The following is a 22,296-nucleotide window of genomic DNA, read 5'->3' as shown; positions in this document are numbered from 1 at the left end:
TCACTTGCTGCCCACGTTGTTTGGCATCCAAGTAGTCCTGTGTTGTAACTTCACCAGGTTGACCTCTCATTTTTAGGTATGCTTGGTGCTGCTTCTGGCATGCCCTCCCCGACACTCTTCCTTGAACCAGGGTGGATCCCCCGACTTGATGGTAATGGCAGAGTGGGGGAAATGCCCAGACCTGAAGTTACAGATTGTGGTTGAGTACAATTCCCAGTTCTTGAGTTGCAAGATCTGTTCAAAATTTAGCCCATTTAACATGGTAGTGCCACACAACACGGTAAGAGGGTATCCTCAATGTGAAGACAGGACTTCATCTCCACAAGGACTGTGAGATGGTTGCTCCACTGATACTATCTTGAACAGATGCATCTGCAGCAGGCAGGTTGGTGAGGCTACGGTCAAATAGGGTTTTCCCTCGTCGCTTCCTACACCACCTGCTACAGACCCAGTCTAGCAGTTAAGTCCTTTAGGAACTAAGCCAGCTCGGTCAACAGTGATGGACTCTTAGTGATGGGCATTGAAGCCCTGCACCCAGTCTGCATTCTGTACCCACCCACCCACCCTCAAGTGCTTATTCCAAGTGACATTCAACCTGGAGGAGGATTCTAAATTTAGTAACTAAATTTAAATGCCACCATCTGCTGCATTTCCCCAGAGCATTAGCCAGAGCCTCTGGGTTACTAGTCCAGTGACATTATTACTATGTCTCTGTCTCCCCAGCAAAAATGAATGCAGCTACTAGCTGATGACAAGATTGGTATGTCCCACAGTCCAATAGTCTGACAATAGCGTCTGGTCTTTCATGTTAAGACTGACTAGATACGGTGACACAATCTGTGAAACGGCATGTCACAGTCACCACTATCAGGAACTAGCCAATAACTTTTTGTGTTTCTAAATTTTAAAAAACTTAAGACACTCAAGTGCTACATTGCAATTGTGAAGATTTTACAGGGCAACAAACACCCTAAAGTACTAACAGATTTCAGAGAAGACCAGATTTACCAGGGGAGAATACAGCATTGAAAACTCATCCTTAAATTATACACGCTTGAGGGGCAGCACGGTAGCGCAGTGGTTAGCACTGCTGCCTCACGGCGCCAAGGTCCCAGGTTCGATCCCGGCTCTGGATCACTGTCCGTGTGGAGTTTGCACATTCTCCCCGTGTTTGCGTGGGTTTCGCCCCCACAACCCAAAGATGTACAGGCTAGGTGGATTGGCCACGCTAAATAGCCCCTTAACTGGAAATAATGAATTGGATACTCTAAATTTTTTAAATAAATTATACGCACTTGGTTGAGTCTTTATGAGTAGACGGGTGTCACCTGATAAATACAATCTGATTAAAAATTGTTGATCAACAGATGTTAATCAGACTCGATACTTTAGACTAATGTAGCCTTCAGCCTGGTAAATTTCAGTATACTCGCATCTTTAGTCAAAATTACTGCCCCAAAATTTCAAATACAAATTAGGGGGAAGATGTGTTGACAATGGAACAGTAGCTGGGCATGAAACTCCAGTGCTGACCCATAAACCTAGTTGCACTACTTCATTTAAATGGAAAGTTGTTGTTACTTACCCTGGGCAGAAGTCATAACCTGAGAAGCGGACACTGCCACAGCTGAAGATTTGCCACGTACTTGTCCTTGATGGGTTGCAATGGCTGAAGTTGTGCTGGGTGCACGCTGAGGCTGAGTACCAACGACCACAACCGTCCGATCATCTGGCTTTTGTCCATACTGCACAGGCTGGAACAACCTTGGCATTTATTTGAAGAACAAAAATCATAAACATTAGGATCATGCTTATTTTGGGAAGTGAGTGTATTAACTCTGGTTGGGGGCAAAACAGGACAACATATTGCAAGAATCAACATGTAGCATCAGAAGAACCGTAGAACTCCTACAGGACGGAGGGAGTCCATTTGGCCCATCGAGTCTGCAGTGATCCTCTGAACGAGCACCCTACCTGGGCCCAGTTCACTTCCCTACCCTGTAACCTAACATGTACATCGCTGAACACGAAGAGGCAATTTAGCGTGGCCAATCTTCCTACCCTGCACATCTTTGGACTGTGGGAGGAAAGCGGAGTACCCGGAGGAAACCCACGCAGACACGGGGAGAAAGTGCAAACTCCACACGGTCACCAGAGGCCGGAATTGAACCCAGATCTGTAAGAGAAAGGAGATCATGCTGTTTCCTAGTCTCATTTCAATGACTGCAGTACTGTACTCAATCTAGGCTGATGAGAAGTTAATGTGCAGACCCACTTGCTCTCTCAGGTGGATATTTCTTTAAAAATATTCTTTCATGGGATGTGAGTATCGTTGGCAAAAGCCAGCATTAGTTGCCCAACCCTTCCTGCCCTTGACAAGTGGTGGTAAACACTAAAGATTCACGGCACTATTTGAAGAGGAGCAGAGGAGTTCTCCATATATTTATCCCTCAACCAACAGCACTAAAACTATTATCTGGTAATTATCTTACTGCTGTTTGTGCGGCGTTTTCTACTATACTTCAAAAAGTACTTCATTGGCTGTAAAGCATTGAAGGATGTCCTGAGGTTAGAAAAGTGCTGTATAAATTATCTTTTTTTATTGTTGATGCTGCATTGAACAAAATAGCACCTTACAATAACAGACAGTGGATAGGTACAAAAAATAATTAAAAGGCAAATGTTTTTTTAAATTCATTTACGGGATGTGGGCATCATTGGCTAGGCCAGTATTTATTGCCTATCTCTAGTTGCCCTTGAGAAGGCGGTGGGTGGGCCACCTTCTTGAACTGCTGCAATCCCGGAGGTGGAGATACACCAACAGTGCTGTTAGGGAGGAACTTCTACGATTTGAACCCAGTGACAGTAAAGGAACTGCAATATATTTCCAAGTCAGAATGGTGAGTGACTTGGAGGGGAACCTCCAGGTGGCGGTGGTGCTCCCAGGTATCTGCTGCCCTTGTCCATCTAGTGGTAGCAGTTGTGGGTTTGGATGGTGGCTTTTATCTCACGAGGGCTGAATATTGTGTTAGAGCTGTGTAAAGATCTCTGCTTAGACCGCATCTGGGAGTATGTAATGAGATTCTGGGAACGGAGTGGCACAGTGGTTAGCACTGCTGCCTCACAGCTCCAGGGGCCTGTTTTAATCCGGCCTTGGGTGACTGTCTGTGTGGAGTTTACACGTTCTCCCAGTGTCTGCGTTGGTTTCCTCCGGGTGCTTCGGTTTCCTCCCACAGTCCAAAGATGTGTAGATCAGGTGGATCGAGCATGATAAATTGCCCCTTGGTTCCCAGCGGTTAGATAGGGTTATGGGGATAGGACGCGGGAATGGGTTTAGGTAGGATGCTCTTTCGGATGGTCAGTGCAGACTCAATGGCCTCCTTCTGCACTGTAGGGAATCTATGAACCGCATTGAGGAACGGTGCATTGGTCTTAAAAGACACCACAGTGCAGATTCACCAACTGATACACCAGTGCTAAAAAGCTTGCATTATAAGGACATATGGGCAGCACGGTAACACAAGTGACTAGCACTGTGGCTTCACTGCGCCAGGGTCCCAGGTTCGATTCCCCGCTGGGTCACTGTCTGTGCGGAGTCTGCACGTTCTCCCAGTGTCTGCGTGGGTTTCCTCCGGGTGCTCCGGTTTCATCCCACAGTCCTAAAACATGCAGTTTTGGTGGATTGGCCATGATAAATTGCCCTTAGTGTGCAAAATGTTAGGAGGGGTAGGAGGGATTATTGGGTTATGGGATAGGGTAGAAGTGAGAGCGTAAGTGGGTCGGTGCAGACTCGATGGGCCAAATGGCCTCCTTCTGCACTGTATGTTCTATGTATTTCTGAACATAATAAATAGGCTTGTATTTGCTCGAGAATAGATGATTATATCTTGACCTAACTGAAGTGTTTAAAATGATTAATGGATTTGAAATGACAGAGAGGAAAACTATTTCTTCAGGTGGGGGTAGTCCAGAGCAAGGGGGTATCACTTTAATATTGGAGCCTGGCCGTTCAGGAAGCACTCTTCACACAAAGTCAGAGGAAATCTAGAACTCTGTTCCCCAAAAAGGGGGTCAATTAAAAAATTTCAAAACTGAGATTGAGACCTTTTTTTGGGTAATAGCATCAAGGAATATAGAGCAGAGGCAGGAGTAGACCATTTGTCCATGATCTAACTAAATGGTGGAACAGGCTTGAGGGGCTGAATGGTCTACTCCTGTCCCCACGCTGGTTAACAGCTGGGCTGCCCTCTTAGCCTCAGGCTGCAAAAGCAATGAAGACAAGAGAAAGGATTTGGGTTGCCTTAAAAAACACAGAAACAAGGCACACTGATTGGAGGTATGGAGTCAAGTTGTACACAAGTTACGTTTCCAATGTGTATTTAGAAATACTGTCAGTGACGACATTACTATATAAATAACTTGCCGTATTTAACATGCAAGTCATAAGGCGGACACTCTATGAAATGTTTGACATGCTATTTTGAGCTTTCAAGAGATTCAGTTAGGACAACTGTTCAGATCAGAAGACAGATACAGAGGTGGTGTTCATTTGGCCCATTTAAAAAAGTTACCAGGCAGCACGGTGGCGCAGTGGTTAGCACTGCTGATTCACGGCGCCGAGGACCTGGGTTCGATCCCAGCTCTGGGTCAGTGTGTGAAGTTTGCACATTCTCCTCGTGTCTGCGTGGGTCTCACCCCCACAACCCAAAGATGAGCAGGTTAGGTGAACTGGCCACACTAAATTGCCCCTTAATTGGAAAAAAATAATTGGATACTCTAAATTTTAAAAAAATCCTAAAGTTACCGCTGCCCACCCTATCATGTTGCTTGGGAAATTACAGGACTTTTCGCTCCACTACCGTAGCATTCCAAAGCGTTGATCATGATTTTTGTGAATAAGTTCTTAAGGTCGATACTTGGGTGCTAGTTACTTGTTTAAGTGGGAATAATTGCATTCATTATAACTAATGCATATTAACTAAACCATCTGACTTGATGGATACATCTTTCACAAAACAAAAAGGAAAACCCTCCCAGCTCACAAGATAGTACACACTAATCCTGGTGCGATCTAACTCGGGCTTTGTATAGCTCAAGTAAAACTTCTATCCCTTTAGTTCTAGGCCTCTAGATAAAAAGGCAAGATATAAAAATGAAGGCAGCCACCTACTTGCTGACTTTCACTTTAACTGGTCTGGGTCGAGGTGGAAGATCTGGCGAGTAGTAGATTTCCTCAATGAGTTTTCTCGTCACTTTCCGTTTGGGAATAACCGTCTCAGTCTCGTATCGAGACAGTTTATTTTCGATTCCAGTCAGATTGAAGGCAGACAAGTCAATGTTCTTAAAGAGAAAGAAAAGCGGGCGGTTATCTTGAGACACCTACTGACAACCAAGAACAAGTGAAAGCAAAATAATCTTCCAACACTCACCTTCCAAGGGTCATAGTCAAGCACTTTCAACACTATAGAAGCAATTGTGTACTGCAGTGCTCGGAACACATAGGCTGAACAGACAGACCTGGGGCACTTCAGGTTCGGATGATTACATATCCTTCTCAGCTGCATCAGGAGGTTAAGAACACTAACAAAATGGCGAGACCTCAGGGCTTCTATTGTGCTGTTGGTTAGATGAGATTTTAAAATCAGCATATAATCAGAAACTAGCAACCCAAAACAGAAAAGTGGATAGGTTCCTCAGCCAGCATTGTTACCTCTATCTATCAAAGTGGACATATGATAGCCAAGGTTCAGGGCAGCACGGGGACGCAGTGGTCCCAGGTTCGATCCCTGCTCTGGATCACTGTCCGTGTGGAGTTTGCACATTCTCCCCATATCTGCGTGGGTTTCGCCCCCACAACCCAAAAGATGTGCAGGACAGGATTAGGAATGCTAAATTGCCCCCTTAATTGGAAAAAATGAATTGGACTCTAAATTTTTTTTTAAATGATAGCCAAAGTTTGATCTTGCCCTGTGGTGTCCATCAAGATTCTATAAATTTACCACGGAGTTGGCACATTAACCTTGACTGAGGAACTCGATTCTCCGGCTGAGCAACATGTTGTATGATTACGGGCTGGGAGAGAGTCAATTGTGACTCTAATGCCCAACATGTCTTAATAGTCTTATCGATTAGGGTGGCACGGTGGCGCAGTGGTTAGCACGGCTGCCTCGCGGCACCGAGGACCCAGGTTCAGTCCCGGCCCCAGGTCACTGTCCGTTTGGAGTTTGTATATTCTCCCAGTGTTTGCGTGGGTCTCACCCCCACAACTCAAAGATGTGCAGGGTGGGTGGATTGGCCACGCTAAAGTGCCCCTTAAATGGAATAAAAAAGAATTGGGTACTCTAAATTTTTGATTTAAATTAATAGTCTACCGATAAAGAGTCCCTAAACTCAGACCGGAATGGTCAGTTGGATGAGCTGTAACCAGACCCTCATTTGACCCTAAATCTCCAGACAGAAATTGGAGAGGTGAGCAGGAGGGAGGGAATCCATGGCCTAAGGAGCCCTAAATGAAGGAGGTTAGGCCGGAAAATGCAAAACATTACAACTCAGCACAGATTCAGATATCCTAAAGCAACACAGAGCAAAGAGCGTTTTGTAAGCGTCATCAATTTTGCATCATTTTGAAAGATACTACTTACCCAGGTTGGAACATGACATCTTCATACATGACTTTCTGCCTCTTTGACAGGCAGCATTTCAGAATGTGCTCATATTTCTTCGGCAGCTGTTTCTCCACATCCCTCTTTGATCGCCGTAAGATGAATGGTTGAATCATCTGAAGGTGAAGAGACAGGGACTTTTCAATTCTACGCACATTTTAATGTTTGCAATTAACAATGTAAATCAAAGACAAAGTGCAGATGTAATTATTTGATGCTGCTGACAAACCTGCTGCAAATATTGCTACACATTTTACAAGGACAATGGGGGGGGGGGGCAGACAGAGAGAGTGAATGAGAGGGAGGGATGTCATTAACATGGTTTCAGAAACACCAAGCAACCCGAGATGAGGAGTAGAGGCGGACTTCTAAATGCTATCCAAATGCATTTTATAATGCATGCTCGTGTGACATTACTTTTACAAGAAAGAAAAAAACATGCAGAAATTGGTCAATGTCTATTTGTTGGCTTAATACTGTATAAATGTACTGCATTCAATCACTGCATTGTGTGGAGTAACCATGACAATAAAGGCAACCATTTCCCTTTGAGTTTGATGATTCCTGTGTCAAGGGAAGGCATATGTCCTACTGCAGCAACCAGTCTCACTCCCTTAGCCACTTTGTGCAAAGTAGATTGTATTAACGAAAGTGAAAGACACTCGATCTCTTCTAAAACTCGCAAAGTCCTGAACCGGGTTCTAGAAAATGCAGCACGTCACAGTGTTGTCCTTCCCACGAGAGAAACACACCGTTACCACTTGCCACTTTTTCAGCCAGTCCCAAGTCATGGGCACAAGTCCATAGCTGACTGCTTAGAGACACCGGATGCTGGAATGCCAGGAAATTCCACAGTCGGATTTTCTGACAAGACCCCCGCCCACCCTGCCATTTTCTCATCCAAATTAAACCAGCAGTTGCACTTACCCTATGCATTCTTATCACCAATTTGTGGCAATAGTCTTGGTTTTCATCCGTGCCAACCTTCACCGGGAAATCAAGGTAGGATCTGGAAATTCCAGGCAGCAGGAAGTGCATCATAGTCCACAGTTCCATCGGGGTGTTTTGTAAGGGAGCTCCAATCAAAAGCAGACGCTGCTGACTAAAAAGTGGAACAGTTGGCTGAACAATTCACCCATTTGTATTCCATCGCCATTCAAAAAATGTAATTGACCAGAATTTAAAATATTCTATCAGAACCTATCAAATGCTGGCCTAGCCAGCGACGGCCACGTCCCAGAAATTAATTTTTAAAAACCTGGGACTCTCCAATCAAGATGGCTCTGCGTCACACTAACAAACTGACAATAAAGCTTGTGTAGTTCAGGAAGCAAGGAACAGGAGGCCATCCACCACAAGCCTGTTCTGCTTCTCAATTAGATATGGCTGATCTCCATCTTAATTCCCAGTTTACTCACATTGGTCCTGTAACTCTTAATAGTTCTCCAACAAAAATCTATCAACCAAAGTTTTGTAACTTTTCAATTGGCCCCTATCCTCAACAGTTCTTTAAGAGATGGTTAATTCCAGATCTCCACAACCCATTGGGTGAGGAAGTGCTTCCTCACAGGCCTCGCTCCAATTTTAAGACTGTATCTCCTTCTGGACTTCTTTCTCGCTCTAACCACCCAAATAAACTTTTAATCAACTTATTAATTCATATAATCCCGCAATCTCCTATACAACCCAGTCTCACAGCGCATTATTGCTGCAAAAATGCACCATGTAACACACTAAATCCTTTAATCATCTTTAATGCATCAATATCAACACACCTGTATTCAGTGATAGAAGTATGCTCATGAACAGAGATGCATTCCCTTAAATTAGCCGTGCCTTAACAGAACCAGTGTTAAGTGAAGCTAGTTGCTGATTTATTAAACACAAACGCGCATGACACAGACCTCTTGAGGTTGAATAGGGCCTCCCAGTGCCGTTCAGTAGTGTTCCTGAGCTGCTGGACCTCGTCCAGTATTAGGTACTTCCACCTCTTCCTTCGGAAAGCTTGGTGGTCCTTTAGCAGCAGCTTGTATGAGGTGATACACACGTGGAAGGAATTGGGCTTCATCCAATACTGCGAACGAGAAATGTGGGGTTATCTCCTCTGTTCCCAACTACGTTTTAAAAATCATTTGATATAGATCAAGGGCTTTTATTTTAAAAAGGCATAATATATTAATGCTCTTAGCAATGGAATTACTTAGAATTATAATGCACAGAAACAGGCCGCTCAGTCCAACCTGTCCAAGCCAGTGTTTATGCTATCCACAGGCCACCTCCCGCCGAGTTTCATCTAAACCCATCAACGCATTTTTGTACTGCTTTCTCCCTCGTGTTTATCCAGCTTAGGGATGGCACAGTGGTTAGCTCTGCTGCTTCACAGCACCAGCTCGGGTTTGATTCTGACCTCGAGTGATTGTGTGGGTTTCCTCCGGGTGCTCCGGTTTCCTCCCACAGTCCAAAGATGTGCTGGTTGGGTGGATTGGCCATACTAAATTGCCCCTTAGTGTCCAGAAGATTGGGCGGTCCTGGGTGGGCGACTCCTTCGGAGGGCTGGTGCCGACCCGATGGGCTGAATGGCCTCCTTTCTGCACTGTAGGGATTCTATGATTCTACCCTTAAATTCCTCTCTGCTATTCAACTCGACCACTCATTGGGGTCGCAAGTTCCACATTCTAACCACTTCCTGTGTAAAGAAGTTCCTCTTACATTTTTTTTGGAGTCCTCAGTAGCTATCGCATATTTATTATCCCTAGTTCTGGTCTCCCCCACAACTGAAAACATCATCTTTATATCTGCTCTATTGAATCCTCGAATGATTGAAAAAGACCTCTACAGGTCACTCCTCAGCCAACTCCGTTTTGGAGAATAAAACAGCCCCGGGTTTTTCCAATCTTTCCCGATAGTTACAAGTGAAACAAATTAATGAATAAAACATTACCTCTCTTTTCACTCTACGTTCTTTCCTTGTGCCAAAGTACATCATGGTTTTGAGACCCGGACACCACCGTTTGAATTCCATTTCCCAATTCAGCATTTTACAAGTTCGCACCACAACAAGGTGTGGACCCCAGATGCCTTGAGGTCCAAAAACATGGAAAGCACATTCAAATTTCTAGGCACTGCTGCATTAATAGATTCAACATTTCTCAATGCTAAATTAGCTTAAACGCATTGGTTGAATAGCTTATTTCAAATTGGAAGCCGACAAAACTTTAAAAAGAACAAAGATTCTTCCAAAACAAAAAGACCACAAAGCCGATGCATATTCCCAAATCAAGTCAATTCTGATGTCAGGTCACAAGTGCAACGTTCGCCTCTCTCCCTCTTTCAGATGTTTAATGATTTGCTGTCCAGTTTTAAGTCATTTTCTGCTCTTGCTTCACACAGAAGACAAACTGCTTAGTGCACAAATATGTGCAGGTACCATTTCTAGCTCAGCGAATGTGACAACAATCGACTGAAGCTGATCAATCTGCAGCAATGGGGTGTGGGGTGGGCCTGAAGAAATGGGAGTGACATTACTTATTGTGGCAAAAATGTTAATAAAATTCAAAGTGGATGTCAAGTACTTGACCCTTGCTACTATTTGAAATGAAATGAAATGAAAATGAAAATCGCTTATTGTCACGAGTAGTCTTCAATGAAGTTACTGTGAAAAGACCCTAGTCGCCACATTCTGGCGCCTGTTCGGCGAGGCTGGTACAGGAATTGAACCGTGCTGCTGGCCTGTTTCAAAAGCCAGCGATTTAGCCCAGTGTGCTAATCCAGCCCCTTCCACAAGCACTAAGAAAATTCTAGGTTGACTCTCCCAGTGCAGTACAGAAGGAATGCTGCAGTGCCAAAAGTGTCATTTTCAGATGAGACATTAAACCACTGTCCCATTTATCCTTCCAGGCAGAGGTGAAAGATCCCACAACTTCTATTTGAAAAGCAGCAAAGGAATATCCCGGCCCTAAACAGACAACACTGAAAACAAATGATATGGTCACTTATTTAATTTCCATTTGTGTAACTTTGCTCTGCGCAAATTGGCTGTTGTCTTTTTCTACATTACAACACTGACCCTATTTGAAATACTTCAAATGCTATAAAGAATTTGCAATGTCCTGTAGGTTTCAATGTCACAGTATGAATGCAAGTTGTTCTGTTTTAAAGAACAAAAGAAGACCTACATTCAGTCTGAATATAGACTGAAAACAACAGGAGATAGGCGCACCAGCAAAGCTGCCAAACTGGCCAATATCACCAAACCCATTTGACTGATCTGCCAGCATGTTTAACTGTCCTCCCAAAAGAGGGCAGCGCGGTGGCGCAGTGGTTAGCGCTGCTGCCTGACGGCGCTGAGGTCCCAGGTTCCACCCCGACCCGGGTCACTGTCCGTGTGGAGTTTACACCCCCACAACCCAAAAAGATGTGTAGGGTAGGCGCATTGGCCACGCTAAATTGCCGCTTAATTGGTAAAAAAGAATTGGGTGCTCTAAATTTATATATATATAAAAACTGTCTTCCCAAAACACAAGTGTGCATTTTCAATTCTTTTGTATCAAAGAAATCAGATTGCAGCTTGCTTGCTGAAAATACTCAGATCGGAGTTCTGTATTTATCCTTCTTGCAGCTGTCTTACCTTCATTCGCAGCGAGGTGCGCGAGAAAACCAATGATCTGCACAGTCTTGCCTAATCGAGAATCATCAGCCAAAATCCCATTTAGTTTTCTTCTATGCAAAGCAGCTAACCAATCAATACCAATCTGCTGATATTCCCGGAGAGTCCCATGAAGCAAGAAAGGAGCAGCATTTCTCACCTGTCAAAGAAAAGGTTTGTACACTGAATACACCAGTGCATCAGAAAGACACTTGGCTGCACAATCTTTCCCAAGAAAGACAATTACCGAGGATGCATAACGAGCTGTGCCCTTCGGCAGGAGGGGTTCCGCAGCAGCGGAAACCTCAGCAATGTCCTTTCTTGGCCTCCTGCCCTCAGCTGGATTGGTATTTACTCTCTCCACTGCCCTGTACTGGTCTACGCTCAGCAGGGAATCAATTGCCACCTCTTGCTCCAGGCTGTCAAATTCAGCAGCAAACTCTTCTTCCATTTCTGAAACACAAGAGTCTCATTAGTTCCCACCATAAACTGAGTTGCAAAATACCAAAAGTGGTTTGTGTTAATTACTGGAACGGGGAAAACTGAGGAAACAAGCTTTATATTCACGCACTGGTCAAGTTGCATATTAATTCTACTCATTCACCAATCTTCCTAGTGCACTTTAGCAGGTGACGTACCTTCGTCCTCCTCATAGTCGTCATCTTCACTATCAGAAGAATCCGGAGCTGGCCAGTTAAAGTTTTCTGAATAAGCACTGGCGTACTGACGGACAAGATCTTCCAGAGGAATTTCAGCTGGAAACAAATTAAATAATAATTGCACTTGAAAATAGGAACATTAGGCTATTCAGTTCCTGGAGGCTACTCACTATTCATTAGATCATGGCTGATCCATATCTGAACTCCATTTACTTACTTTAGCTACACATCCCTCGATTCCCCTACCCATCAAAAAAACTATCTCGGGTCTTGAAAATTCCTAATCGCTCGGCAGCAACCACAGCCGACTAAGGGAGAGATTTACAGATTTATGCATAAAAAAGGGTTTCCTGATTTCTCTCCAAATGACCGAGCTCTAATTTAAATGTTATATCCAAGCATTCTTGATTCTGATTCCCAGAGAAAATATAATAATAATCTATATTAGTGTCACAAGAAGGCTTACATTAACACACTGCTATGAAGTTACTGTGAAAAGCCCCTAGTCACCACACTCCAGCACCTGTTCAGGCACACAGGGAGAATTCAGAATGTCCAATTCACCTAACAAACACGTCTTTCGGGACTTGTGGGAGGAAACCAGTGCGCCCGGAGGAAACCCACGCAGACATGGGGAGAACGTGCCGACTCTGCACAGGCAGTGACCCAAGCGGGAATCCAACCCGGGACCCTGGAGCTGTGTAGCAAAAGTGCTAACCACTGGGCTACCAAAATATTTTTCTGTGATTTAAATGCCTCAATTAAATGACCTTTCGTCCATCTAAACGCAAAGGAATACAAGCTAAGTTTATGCAACACGTTTCATAATTTAACTCTTCACAGTACAGCATCATAGTGGTGAATCCCCGTTGCACTCTCTCCCAGGGCTCTTCAGTGATGAAAGCGGCCTGATTACCTTGCTTGGCTAAATCGGCCAATTCTGACTGATGGTCAACAATGCCTTCAACGGCCTCCTGTTCTTCGATGGTCTCTTCACAGTCTTCCACTGAAAATGAAAGTCGGCGCACAGTTTTAGTTTCATTTCCAAGCAGGCAGACCCTTTAGTGGCAGGTAGGAACATAAAATCAACAAACCTGCTTCCCCAGCAGCCTCAACCCCACCAAATGAATCAGTGACCTTTCTGTTGCTTTCACTGCCCAATGGATCCTATAAATTAAAAACAAACAATCCACACATCAGCATTTTTCATGCTTTAACCGTTGCAAGGATTAAAATAAAAAACTTCTTCACTAAAAGTTGAAGTACTGCATGTTGATGATAAGTCCATTATTTGTTTAAATGAATGAAATGAATGAAAATCGCTTATTGTCACAAATAGACTTCAAATGAAGTTACTGTGAAAAGCCCCTAGTCGCCACATTCCGGCGCCTGTTCGGGGAGGCTGTTACGGGAATCAAACCATGCTGGCCTGCCTTGGTCTGCTTTCGAAGCCAGCGATTTAGCCTTGTGCTAAACAGCCCCAGATGCAGAAATCACAATGATAATTGGTTTAATCCTTTATCAAAACCTTGTTATACATACTGGACTGGAGCCTGTAAAAGCTCCTGTAACATTACAGTCTAACCCAGTTTAATATACAAAATGAAATGAAATGAAAATGAAATGAAATGAAAATGAAAAATTAAAATTGCTTATTGTCACGAGTAGGCTTCAATGAAGTTACTGTGAAAAGCCCCTAGTCGCCACATTCCGGCGCCTGTCCGGGGAGGCTGGTACGGGAATTGAACCGTGCTGCTGACCTGCTTGGTCTATTTTAAAAGCCAGCGATTTAGCCTGGTGAGCTAAACCAGCCCCAATTGATTCATTTGGAAACTTACCATGTCACTCAGCTTTTCTGGCTTGGGCCATGGAGATACAGAGTTTTGACCTGAAACGAGAATGGCCGAATATTACAAATACAGTACTCTTAAAATGTATCCAATTTTAAAGTCAACGAATAACTTTGATATGTTTGCTCTTTGGGCTGGAAACTGCCCACACATCAATCCAATCATTCTTTTTTTTAAATACCGAACTACATTCTTAACCTTGGTTTGCTGATTCCCTTCGTAGGTGCAATGATTTTCTCCTCTCTTCTTCCATATAAAGTTGCAATTTAACTTCTACAACCTGAAAAGAAAATCCAAAATTTTAAAAGGCAGCCTTCCCCCAATCTGCACAGGAGCCATTATTTACATTACCATGGTCTCCATGAGAAAAACCGATTACCCTAGAAGATCTCACCCCCAAGGTGCTAGAAAACACAAACAATGGCATTTACGTGGTGCCTTTAATATAGAACAGCTCAGGACACATTATAGAGAGAGACACAATCGGGCAGAAATGGATGTTAAGGATATTATGAGGGTTGGCCAAAAGCTTGGTCAATGTGGTGGGTCTTAAAAGAGAGAGAGAGAGAGAGTGAGACAGAGGTTTAAAGTCAAGACTGCAGGAAGAACAGTGATGGCACAGTTTACAGTTCCCATTAGACTCCAATAAGCGCAAATACCTAGCCACTTGCTCAAATCCATTGGACTTCCAAGGTCATTTCTTGCCCTCAACCCAACTCCCCACAAATGCCTGATCAAGGTAAACAGATGATGCTGTGTTCACTTTACACAATCGCCTCATCACACCAGGAAAGATTCCTCTATCTTCACTCCAGGAGCTGCGGCATCTGCCCTGTTGCAAGGATGTCTCAAAGTTGCAATCTGTGAATCGATAATCAGCCAAATCCAACAGTACCGAAGCAAACCTGGCGAATCGCAACACTTGATTACTCAGCCAAACAACCACATCAATTACCTAGTTCGTGCACATCAGTAACGACTACTTGCATTAATATAGCACTTTTTTTTATAGTTAAATGTCGCAAAGCATTTCATAGCAGTAAAGTCAATGGGAATCAGGGGGAAAAAGCTCTCCACTGGATGGAGTCAAACCTGACACAAAGGAAGATGGTTCTGGTGGTTGGAGGTCAATCATCTCAGCTCCAGGACATCACTGTAGGAGTTCCTCAAGGTAGTGTCCTCAGCCCAACAATCTTCAGCTGCTTCATCAATGACCTTCCTTCCATCATAAGGTCAGAAGTGGGGATGTTCGTTGATGACTGCACCATGTTCAGCACCATTCGTGACTCCTCAGATAATGAAGCAGTCTATGTCCAAATGCAGCAAGACCTGGACAATATCCAGGCTTGGCTGAAAAGTGTCGGGCAACATTCATGCCACACAGATAGAATCTGACCATCATCGCCCCGTGACATTCTATGGCATCACCATCACTGAATCCCCTATTGCCAACATCCTGTTGGTTACCATCGACTAGAAACTGAACTGGACCAGCCACATAAATACTGAGGCTATCAGGGCAGGTCAGAGGCTGGGATTCTGCGGAGAGTAACTCACCTCCGGCTCCGGCTCTGCCCCCCCTCCCCCCAAAAAGCCATCAACCATCTACAAAGCAGCAGTGTGATGGAATACTCTCCACACTTGCCTGGATGAGTGCAGCTCCAACAACACTCAAGAAGCTCGACACCATCCAGGACAAAACAGCCCGGTTGACCATTCAGCCCCTTCACCACCATCGCACAATGGCAGTTGTGTGTACCATCGACAAGATCCAATGCTGCAACTCGCCAAACTCCTTAGACAGCACCTTTCAAATCCACATCCATGACCATCTAGGACAAGGGCAGCAGATGCATGGGAATATCACCACCCGCAAGTTCCCCTCCAATCCACCCACCATCCTGACTTGAAAACATATCGCCGTTACTTCACTGCCACTGGATCAAAATCCTGGGACTCCCTCCGTAGCAGCACTGTGGATGTACCTATACCACTTGGACTGCAATAGTTTAAGAGGGCAGCTCACCACCACCTTCTTAAGGGCAATTCATGATGGGCAATAAATGCTCACCTAGCCAGCGACACCCAGATCCCACAAATTAATTTGGAACGGAGTACGCAACAAGATATTAAAACAGGTGCCCAAAAGCCTGGTCGAAGAGATAGATTTTAAGGAGGGTCTTAAATGGGGCACAAGCAATTTAGCGAGGCAATACTAGGACTTGGAGACTAGGCAGTTAAAGGTACAGTCACCAATGATGGAGGTAATGTTAATTTGGGGTGCTCAATGCTTTCTATATATTATGGTCTCCGCAACATACATGACAAAACATCACCAAGAGATTACTGGCACCAATTTTGGTTGAACAGCTTTTAGACTTCTCAAAATGCCAAATAAGCCTGACAGGTTGCCAGGCATGATTTGGGAATCCTGACAAGAGTTTATATTTCAGGTGGCATTTCTGGCACTTTTTGGAACATATCTTCATACCTGTGGCTGATGAAAGCTCAAGGGGTCTTCAGTAATGATGGTGAATATTTAAATATTTTACCTTTTCAATATTACACCAAAATTGCAGTACATCCCGAGCAACTGAAGCAGCTTTGCGTCTTAGTTTGGCATGTTCTTCTCTTTTAGCTCTTTCTTCATTCAGCTTCTGTTCTTCATGATGACGCACAACAGTTCGTGCAAGCTGGTCACAAAAAAGGATTACTGAAGGCTGCCTTTTTTTTTTAAGAAACAATATCATCATAATCTAAATTGTAAGTTAATAAAAACAGCGAGAGGAATTTATTGTACTGTAAAATGCATGCCCCTTTCAAAGTGGCTGTTTATAATACTTAAATGTACAATGCTAATGTTTAACATAGAAACATAGGAAATAGAAGCAGGAGGCCATTCGGCCCTTCAAGCCTGCTCTGCCATTCATTATGATCATGGCTGATCATCCAACTCAGGAACCTGTTCCCACTTTCCCTCCATATCCTTTGATCCCGTTAGCTCCAAGGGCTATACTTAAATCCTCTTGACAACATACAATTGTTTTAGCCTCAAATTCTTTCTGTGGTAGCGAATTCCACAGGGTCACCACTCTCTCCTCATCTCAGCCCTAAATGGTTTACCAGGCATCCTCAGACTCTGACCCCTGGTTCTGGACTCGCCCACCATCGGGAACACCCTTCCTACATCTACCCTGTCTAACCTTGTTAGAATTTTGAGGGTTTCTATGAGATCCCTACCCCCCCCCACCCTCATTCTTCTCAACTCCAGTGAATATACTCCGAACAATCTCATACATCAGTCCCGCCCTCCCAGGAATCAGTCTGGTAAACCTTCGCTGCACTCCCTCAATAGCAAGAACATCCTTGTTCAGATAAAGAGGCCAAAACTGCACACAATATTCCAGGTCTCACCAAGGCCCTATATAATTGCAGCAAGACATCCCTGTTCCTGTACTTGAAATCATCTCGCTATAAAGGCCAACATACCATTTGCCTTCTTTACTACTACACATACATGCTTACTTTCAGCCAGAGCTATACAAGAACTCGTTGCGCACTCCCCCCTCTCAATCTACCTTCCTGTTTTTGATAGCAAAGTGGAAAACCTCACATTTATCTACATTACCCGGTCTGCAATTTGGAAAACTACCCGTTAATTCCTGCTCTTCGTTTCCTGTCTGCCAACCAGTTTTCTATCCATCGCAATACACTAATCCCAATCCCACCCACTTTAATTTTACACACTAATCTCTCACGTGGGACTTTGTCAAAAGCCTTCTGAAAAGTCCAAATACACCACATCCACTGGCTCCCCCTCGTCACCTCTACTAGTTACATCCTCGAAGAATTTCAGTAGATTTTTCAAGCATGATTTCCCCTTCATAAATCCATGTTGACTTTGTCCAATTCCGCCACAGTTTTCCAAGTGCTCTGTTATTAAATCTATTATGATGGACTCCAACAGGTTCCCCACTTCCAACATTAGGATGGCTGGTCTATAATTCCCTGTTTTCTCTCGACCTCCCTTTTTAAATAGTGGAGTTACGTTAGCTACCCTCCAATCTGTAGGAACTGTTCCAGAGTCTATAGAATCTTGGAGATGACCACCAATGGATCTACTATTTCTCAGGCCACTTGCTTAAGTACTCTGGGTAACTGAGCTTCAAAACATTAATTCTGTTAATTAAGAACTCACATTTATATCGCAGAATTTACACATAAACCAGAAGATCATATGGCATTTGGCCCATTGACTCTGCTCCATCATTCAACGAGATCATGACTGATCTAATGTGATAATTCTCAATTCCAGTTTCCCACCTTATCCCAAACCCACGATTCATTTACTGATTAAAAATATAAATATATGTCAACAGGCTATTCGGCTCAACAAACCATGCTGGTGTTTTTGCAGCACAATAACTTCCTTTCCCACCCTTCATCCCACCCCATCAGAACAACCTTCTATTCCTTTCACCCTCCTGCATTTACCTGGCTTCCCTTTAAATGCATAGATACTATTTGTCTCAACTACTCCGTGAGGTAGCAAGTTTCAGATTCCCACTACTCTTTTTCTCCCCAATCCTCTGTTGGCTTTACTTATGACCATTTACGACCGATGATTTTGCACTCCTCCACAACTGGAAACATCTGGTCTACGCTTGCAAACCTTTCCATAATTTTAAAGAGCTCCATAAGGTGACAGAGGTTTCTCAGTTGAAGAAAGAGACTTTAATTCATACAGCGCTTTTCACAACCTCAAAACATTTCAAAGCACTTCAGGGCCAACCGACTATTTCTGAAGACTTCCAGGCCCTAAATCCCTCTCTGAATCAAAACCTGATCGATAGGCCAGTCATCTCGTGCATTGTTTCTGACACTTTGCTGCTTGCTAACTGGCCAGCGTGCTTATCCCATACAACAACAGTAAATGCATTTCAGGAACTGATTCCATGGTTTGTGAAGCACCCCGAGAGATGTGATAACGGGTTTTAGATTTGCCCAGTCTTCGTTCCCGCCCATTAATGCACTTCAGGTCAGACACAAGTTTACCTTTTTAGCAATGCCCATCTTCCACCTCCTTTCTTGAGCAAAATCTGCAGCCATCCACTGCATTTCCTCCAGCAGATAGTCCCAGTGCGATTTCGGCCGTGTTGCTTCCTGAAGCCGTGGCAATCTTCTCATTGACCACAGTCCCTCTTTCCTAAGTTCAGCAATTCGTTGATGTATCTGATTTTCCTAATAATGAAAAGGGTGACAGGGCTGAATTAACAACGTCCATGTAGGGCTGTGGGGACAGGAGCAGGGGGAATGGCACTAACGAGATACTTCTTTCAGAGAACCTACAGATGCAAATGGGAAGAATGGGTATGCGATTTTATGATATAACACACCTGGACTGGCGAGCTCAATGAGTGAGCAGTGTGCCCTTTCAACTCTAAAACTAACTTGAAAGTGATTGAGAAAAAGTAGCTTCTTGGCTGCTTCTGAAGTGAAATTAGCCACAAACTATTCACTGCTGCTACAGTGCCCTTGCCCAGGCCTTGCAAATCATGCATAACATTTGCATTAATGTACAGTACCTCAAGTTTATCAATACCTTGGTGTTCTGATTCATAACCTAACAAAGAATGGGGTAACCAGCCAGCCACTAAATAAAAACCCGTGGGTGAGAGATCTGAACACTTGCACAAACTCAATCTTCTGTTCAAGGGAACACAAGCTAACGGTTGATCTAATTGAAGTGTTTATGAGGAGTTAAGAATTAGACAGGACTGACATGAACTATTTTGTCTGGTGGGGAGCCCAGAGCAAAGGGCGAGAATCTTAAAATTAGAGCCGGACCACTCAGGGGTAATATCGAGAAGCACTTCTTGAAGTAAAGAAAATAGCAAGATGGGAAAAGAGAGTCAGGGAGAGAGAGAAAAAAAACCTAAGAATTAAGGCTAGATATTACGAAGATAGAAAAAAGACTAAACTAAATTCTCTATATTCAAATGCGCGTAGCATTCATAATGTAAACAAATTGATAGCACACATTGAAGTAAATAAGTATGATCTAATAGCCATTATGGAGGAAAAGGATTGGGTCCTGAATTTGAGGGATATATGATATTTAAGAAGAAAAGGAAGCTGGTACAGATGGAGGAGTAGCACTGCTGATCAAGGATGGCATTGCTAATGGACTTCCGGTGGCGACATGCAGGGAGTATTCACACACAAGGTGCCTCCCGTCTGGGTACTTGATTTGTGGCCTTTTGTGCCTTGCTTCTGGGGGGTGTTGGGGGTAAAACTTTAATATTTCAATGGGATAAGGGTTCTACATGAGGAAAATGCCCAGAAGCTCGAGGTCCAAGAAGTCAGTAAATACAAAGAACAAAGAAAATTACAGCACAGGAACAGGCCCTTTGGCCCTCCCAGCGCCGATCCAGATCCTTTATCTAAACCTGTCGCCTATTTTCCAAGGTCTACTTCTCTCTGTTCCCCGCCCGTTCATATATCTGTCTAGATGCATCTTAAATTATGCTATCGTGCCCGCCTCTACCACCTCCGCTCGCAAAGCATTCCAGGCACCCACTACCCTCTGCGTAAAAATTTTTCCACGCACATTTCCCTTAAACTTTCCCCCTCTCACCTTGAAATCGTGACCCTTTGTAATTGACACCCCCACTCTTGGAAAAAGCTTGTTGCCATCCACCCTGTCCATACCTCTCATAATTTTGTAGACCTCAATCAGGTCCCCCCTCAACCTCCGTCTTTCCAACGAAAACAATCCTAATCTAGTCAACCTTTCTTCATAACTAGCACCCTCCATACCAGGCAACATCCTGGTGAACCTCCTCTGCACCCTCTCTAAAGCATCCACATCGTTCTGGTAATGTGGCGACCAGAACTGCACTCAGTATTCCAAATGTGGCCTAACCAAAGTCATATACAACTGTAACATGACCTGCCGACTCTTGGGCCAGAGTCGATACCCAGAGCCCGACTCAATACCCCGTCCGATGAAGGCAAGCATGCTGTTGCCTTCTTGACCACTCTATCGACCTGCGTTGCCACCTTCAGGGTACAATGGACCTGAACTCCCAGATCTCTATGTACATCAATTTTCCTCAGGACTCTTCCATTGACCATATAGTCCGCTCTTGAATTAGATCTTCCAAAATGCATCACCTCACATTTGCCTGGATTGAACTCCATCTGCCATTTCTCTGCCCAACTCTCCAATCTATCTATATTTTGCTGTATTCTCTGACAGTCCTCCTCGCTATCTCCAACTCCACCAATCTTAGTATCATCTGCAAACTTGCTAATCAGACCACCTATACCTTCCTCCAGATCATTTATGTATATCACAAACTACAGTGGTCCGAGCACGGATCCCTGTGGAACACCACTAGTCACCTTTCTCCATTTTGAGACACTCCCTTCCACCACTACTCTCTGTCTCCTGTTGCCCAGCCAGTTCTTTATCCAACTAGCTAGTACACCCTGAACCCCATACGACTTGACTTTTTCCATCAACCTGCCATGGGAAACTTTATCAAACGCCTTACTGAAGTCCATGTATATGACATCTACAGCCCTTCCCTCATCAATTAACTTTGTCACTTCCTCAAAGAATTCTATTAGGTTTGTAAGACATGACCTTCCCTGCACAAAACCATGCTGCCTATCACTAATAAGTCTATTTTCTTCCAAATGTGAATAGATCCTATCCCTCAGTATCTTCTCCAATAGTTTGCCTACCACTGACGTCAAGCTCACAGGTCTATAATTCCCTGGATTATCCCGGCTACCCTTCTTCTGAATGAGGAACCTTCGTCCGATTCAGAAGCCTCTCGAGTCTCGCCTGTCAAGAAAATGGCGTAGGCCGCGGCTGGGTCTCAGGTCACCTCGTTGATGATCGAGATTCTACAGGTATCTTACCAGCTGAATTTAAGAAACAGCGGCAGACTTTCTCCTGGGATATCCACAGTTCAATAGAGGTGGCCCTAGCTTTAATTTGTTCGGCGCTAGCAAAGATGAACAAAACAGTAACGGAGCATGGCGCAGCACTAAAGGGGGTGGAGGTGGCTCTTTCGAACCAGAGTGACTGCATCGTCTTGTTGAAAGCTGAGGTGGCAATGTTGTCTAGTGATAATAAAACACTGCACCAAAGGAGGCTGCAGCATGTGCGAGGGGCGAGGTCTTGCTGTTATTGGAACTTGCTTGGGTTTGTACCGTTTGCTTGTTTTTTTGTTGTTCCTGTACAGGATGGGCGTGTGGATTTTATTAAATTGGATGTGGGAGGGGTGGCAGGGTGGCGCAATGGTTAGCACTGCTGCCTCACGCACCGAGAACCCGGGTTCGAACCCGGCCCCAGGTCACTGTCCTTGTGGAGTTTGCACAATTCCCCCCCCCCCCCCCCCACAATTTCTGCGTGCGTCTCACGCCCACAACCCAAAGATGTGCACGATAGTTGGATTGGCCACGTT

General features: G+C 44.2%; 1 protein-coding gene across 12 annotated transcripts in view; it reads right to left on the bottom strand.

Annotated features, from left to right (window-relative positions):
• Positions 1-22,296, bottom strand: part of ep400 (E1A binding protein p400) — a 197,429-nt gene that overhangs the window by 101,802 nt on the left and 73,331 nt on the right. For all 12 annotated transcript variants that reach the window (XM_038803932.1, XM_038804131.1, XM_038804405.1 and 9 more), the window contains 16 exons: positions 18,872-19,057; positions 16,369-16,509; positions 14,015-14,096; positions 13,805-13,854; positions 13,061-13,133; positions 12,883-12,972; positions 11,946-12,062; positions 11,555-11,760; positions 11,290-11,467; positions 9,604-9,740; positions 8,567-8,736; positions 7,590-7,764; positions 6,642-6,778; positions 5,430-5,616; positions 5,171-5,340; positions 1,586-1,764 (listed from right to left, as the gene is read on the bottom strand). In XM_038803932.1, the coding sequence (XP_038659860.1) occupies positions 1,586-1,764; positions 5,171-5,340; positions 5,430-5,616; positions 6,642-6,778; positions 7,590-7,764; positions 8,567-8,736; positions 9,604-9,740; positions 11,290-11,467; positions 11,555-11,760; positions 11,946-12,062; positions 12,883-12,972; positions 13,061-13,133; positions 13,805-13,854; positions 14,015-14,096; positions 16,369-16,509; positions 18,872-19,057 (2,278 nt within the window). The remainder of the gene's footprint in view (positions 1-1,585; positions 1,765-5,170; positions 5,341-5,429; positions 5,617-6,641; positions 6,779-7,589; positions 7,765-8,566; positions 8,737-9,603; positions 9,741-11,289; positions 11,468-11,554; positions 11,761-11,945; positions 12,063-12,882; positions 12,973-13,060; positions 13,134-13,804; positions 13,855-14,014; positions 14,097-16,368; positions 16,510-18,871; positions 19,058-22,296) is intronic.

The sequence above is a fragment of the Scyliorhinus canicula genome, chromosome 1 (genome assembly GCF_902713615.1).
Source record: "Scyliorhinus canicula chromosome 1, sScyCan1.1, whole genome shotgun sequence".
Taxonomy (NCBI): domain Eukaryota; kingdom Metazoa; phylum Chordata; class Chondrichthyes; order Carcharhiniformes; family Scyliorhinidae; genus Scyliorhinus; species Scyliorhinus canicula.
Note: the sequence above shows the minus strand (reverse complement) of the source record. Positions and strands in the feature narration are given on the sequence as shown.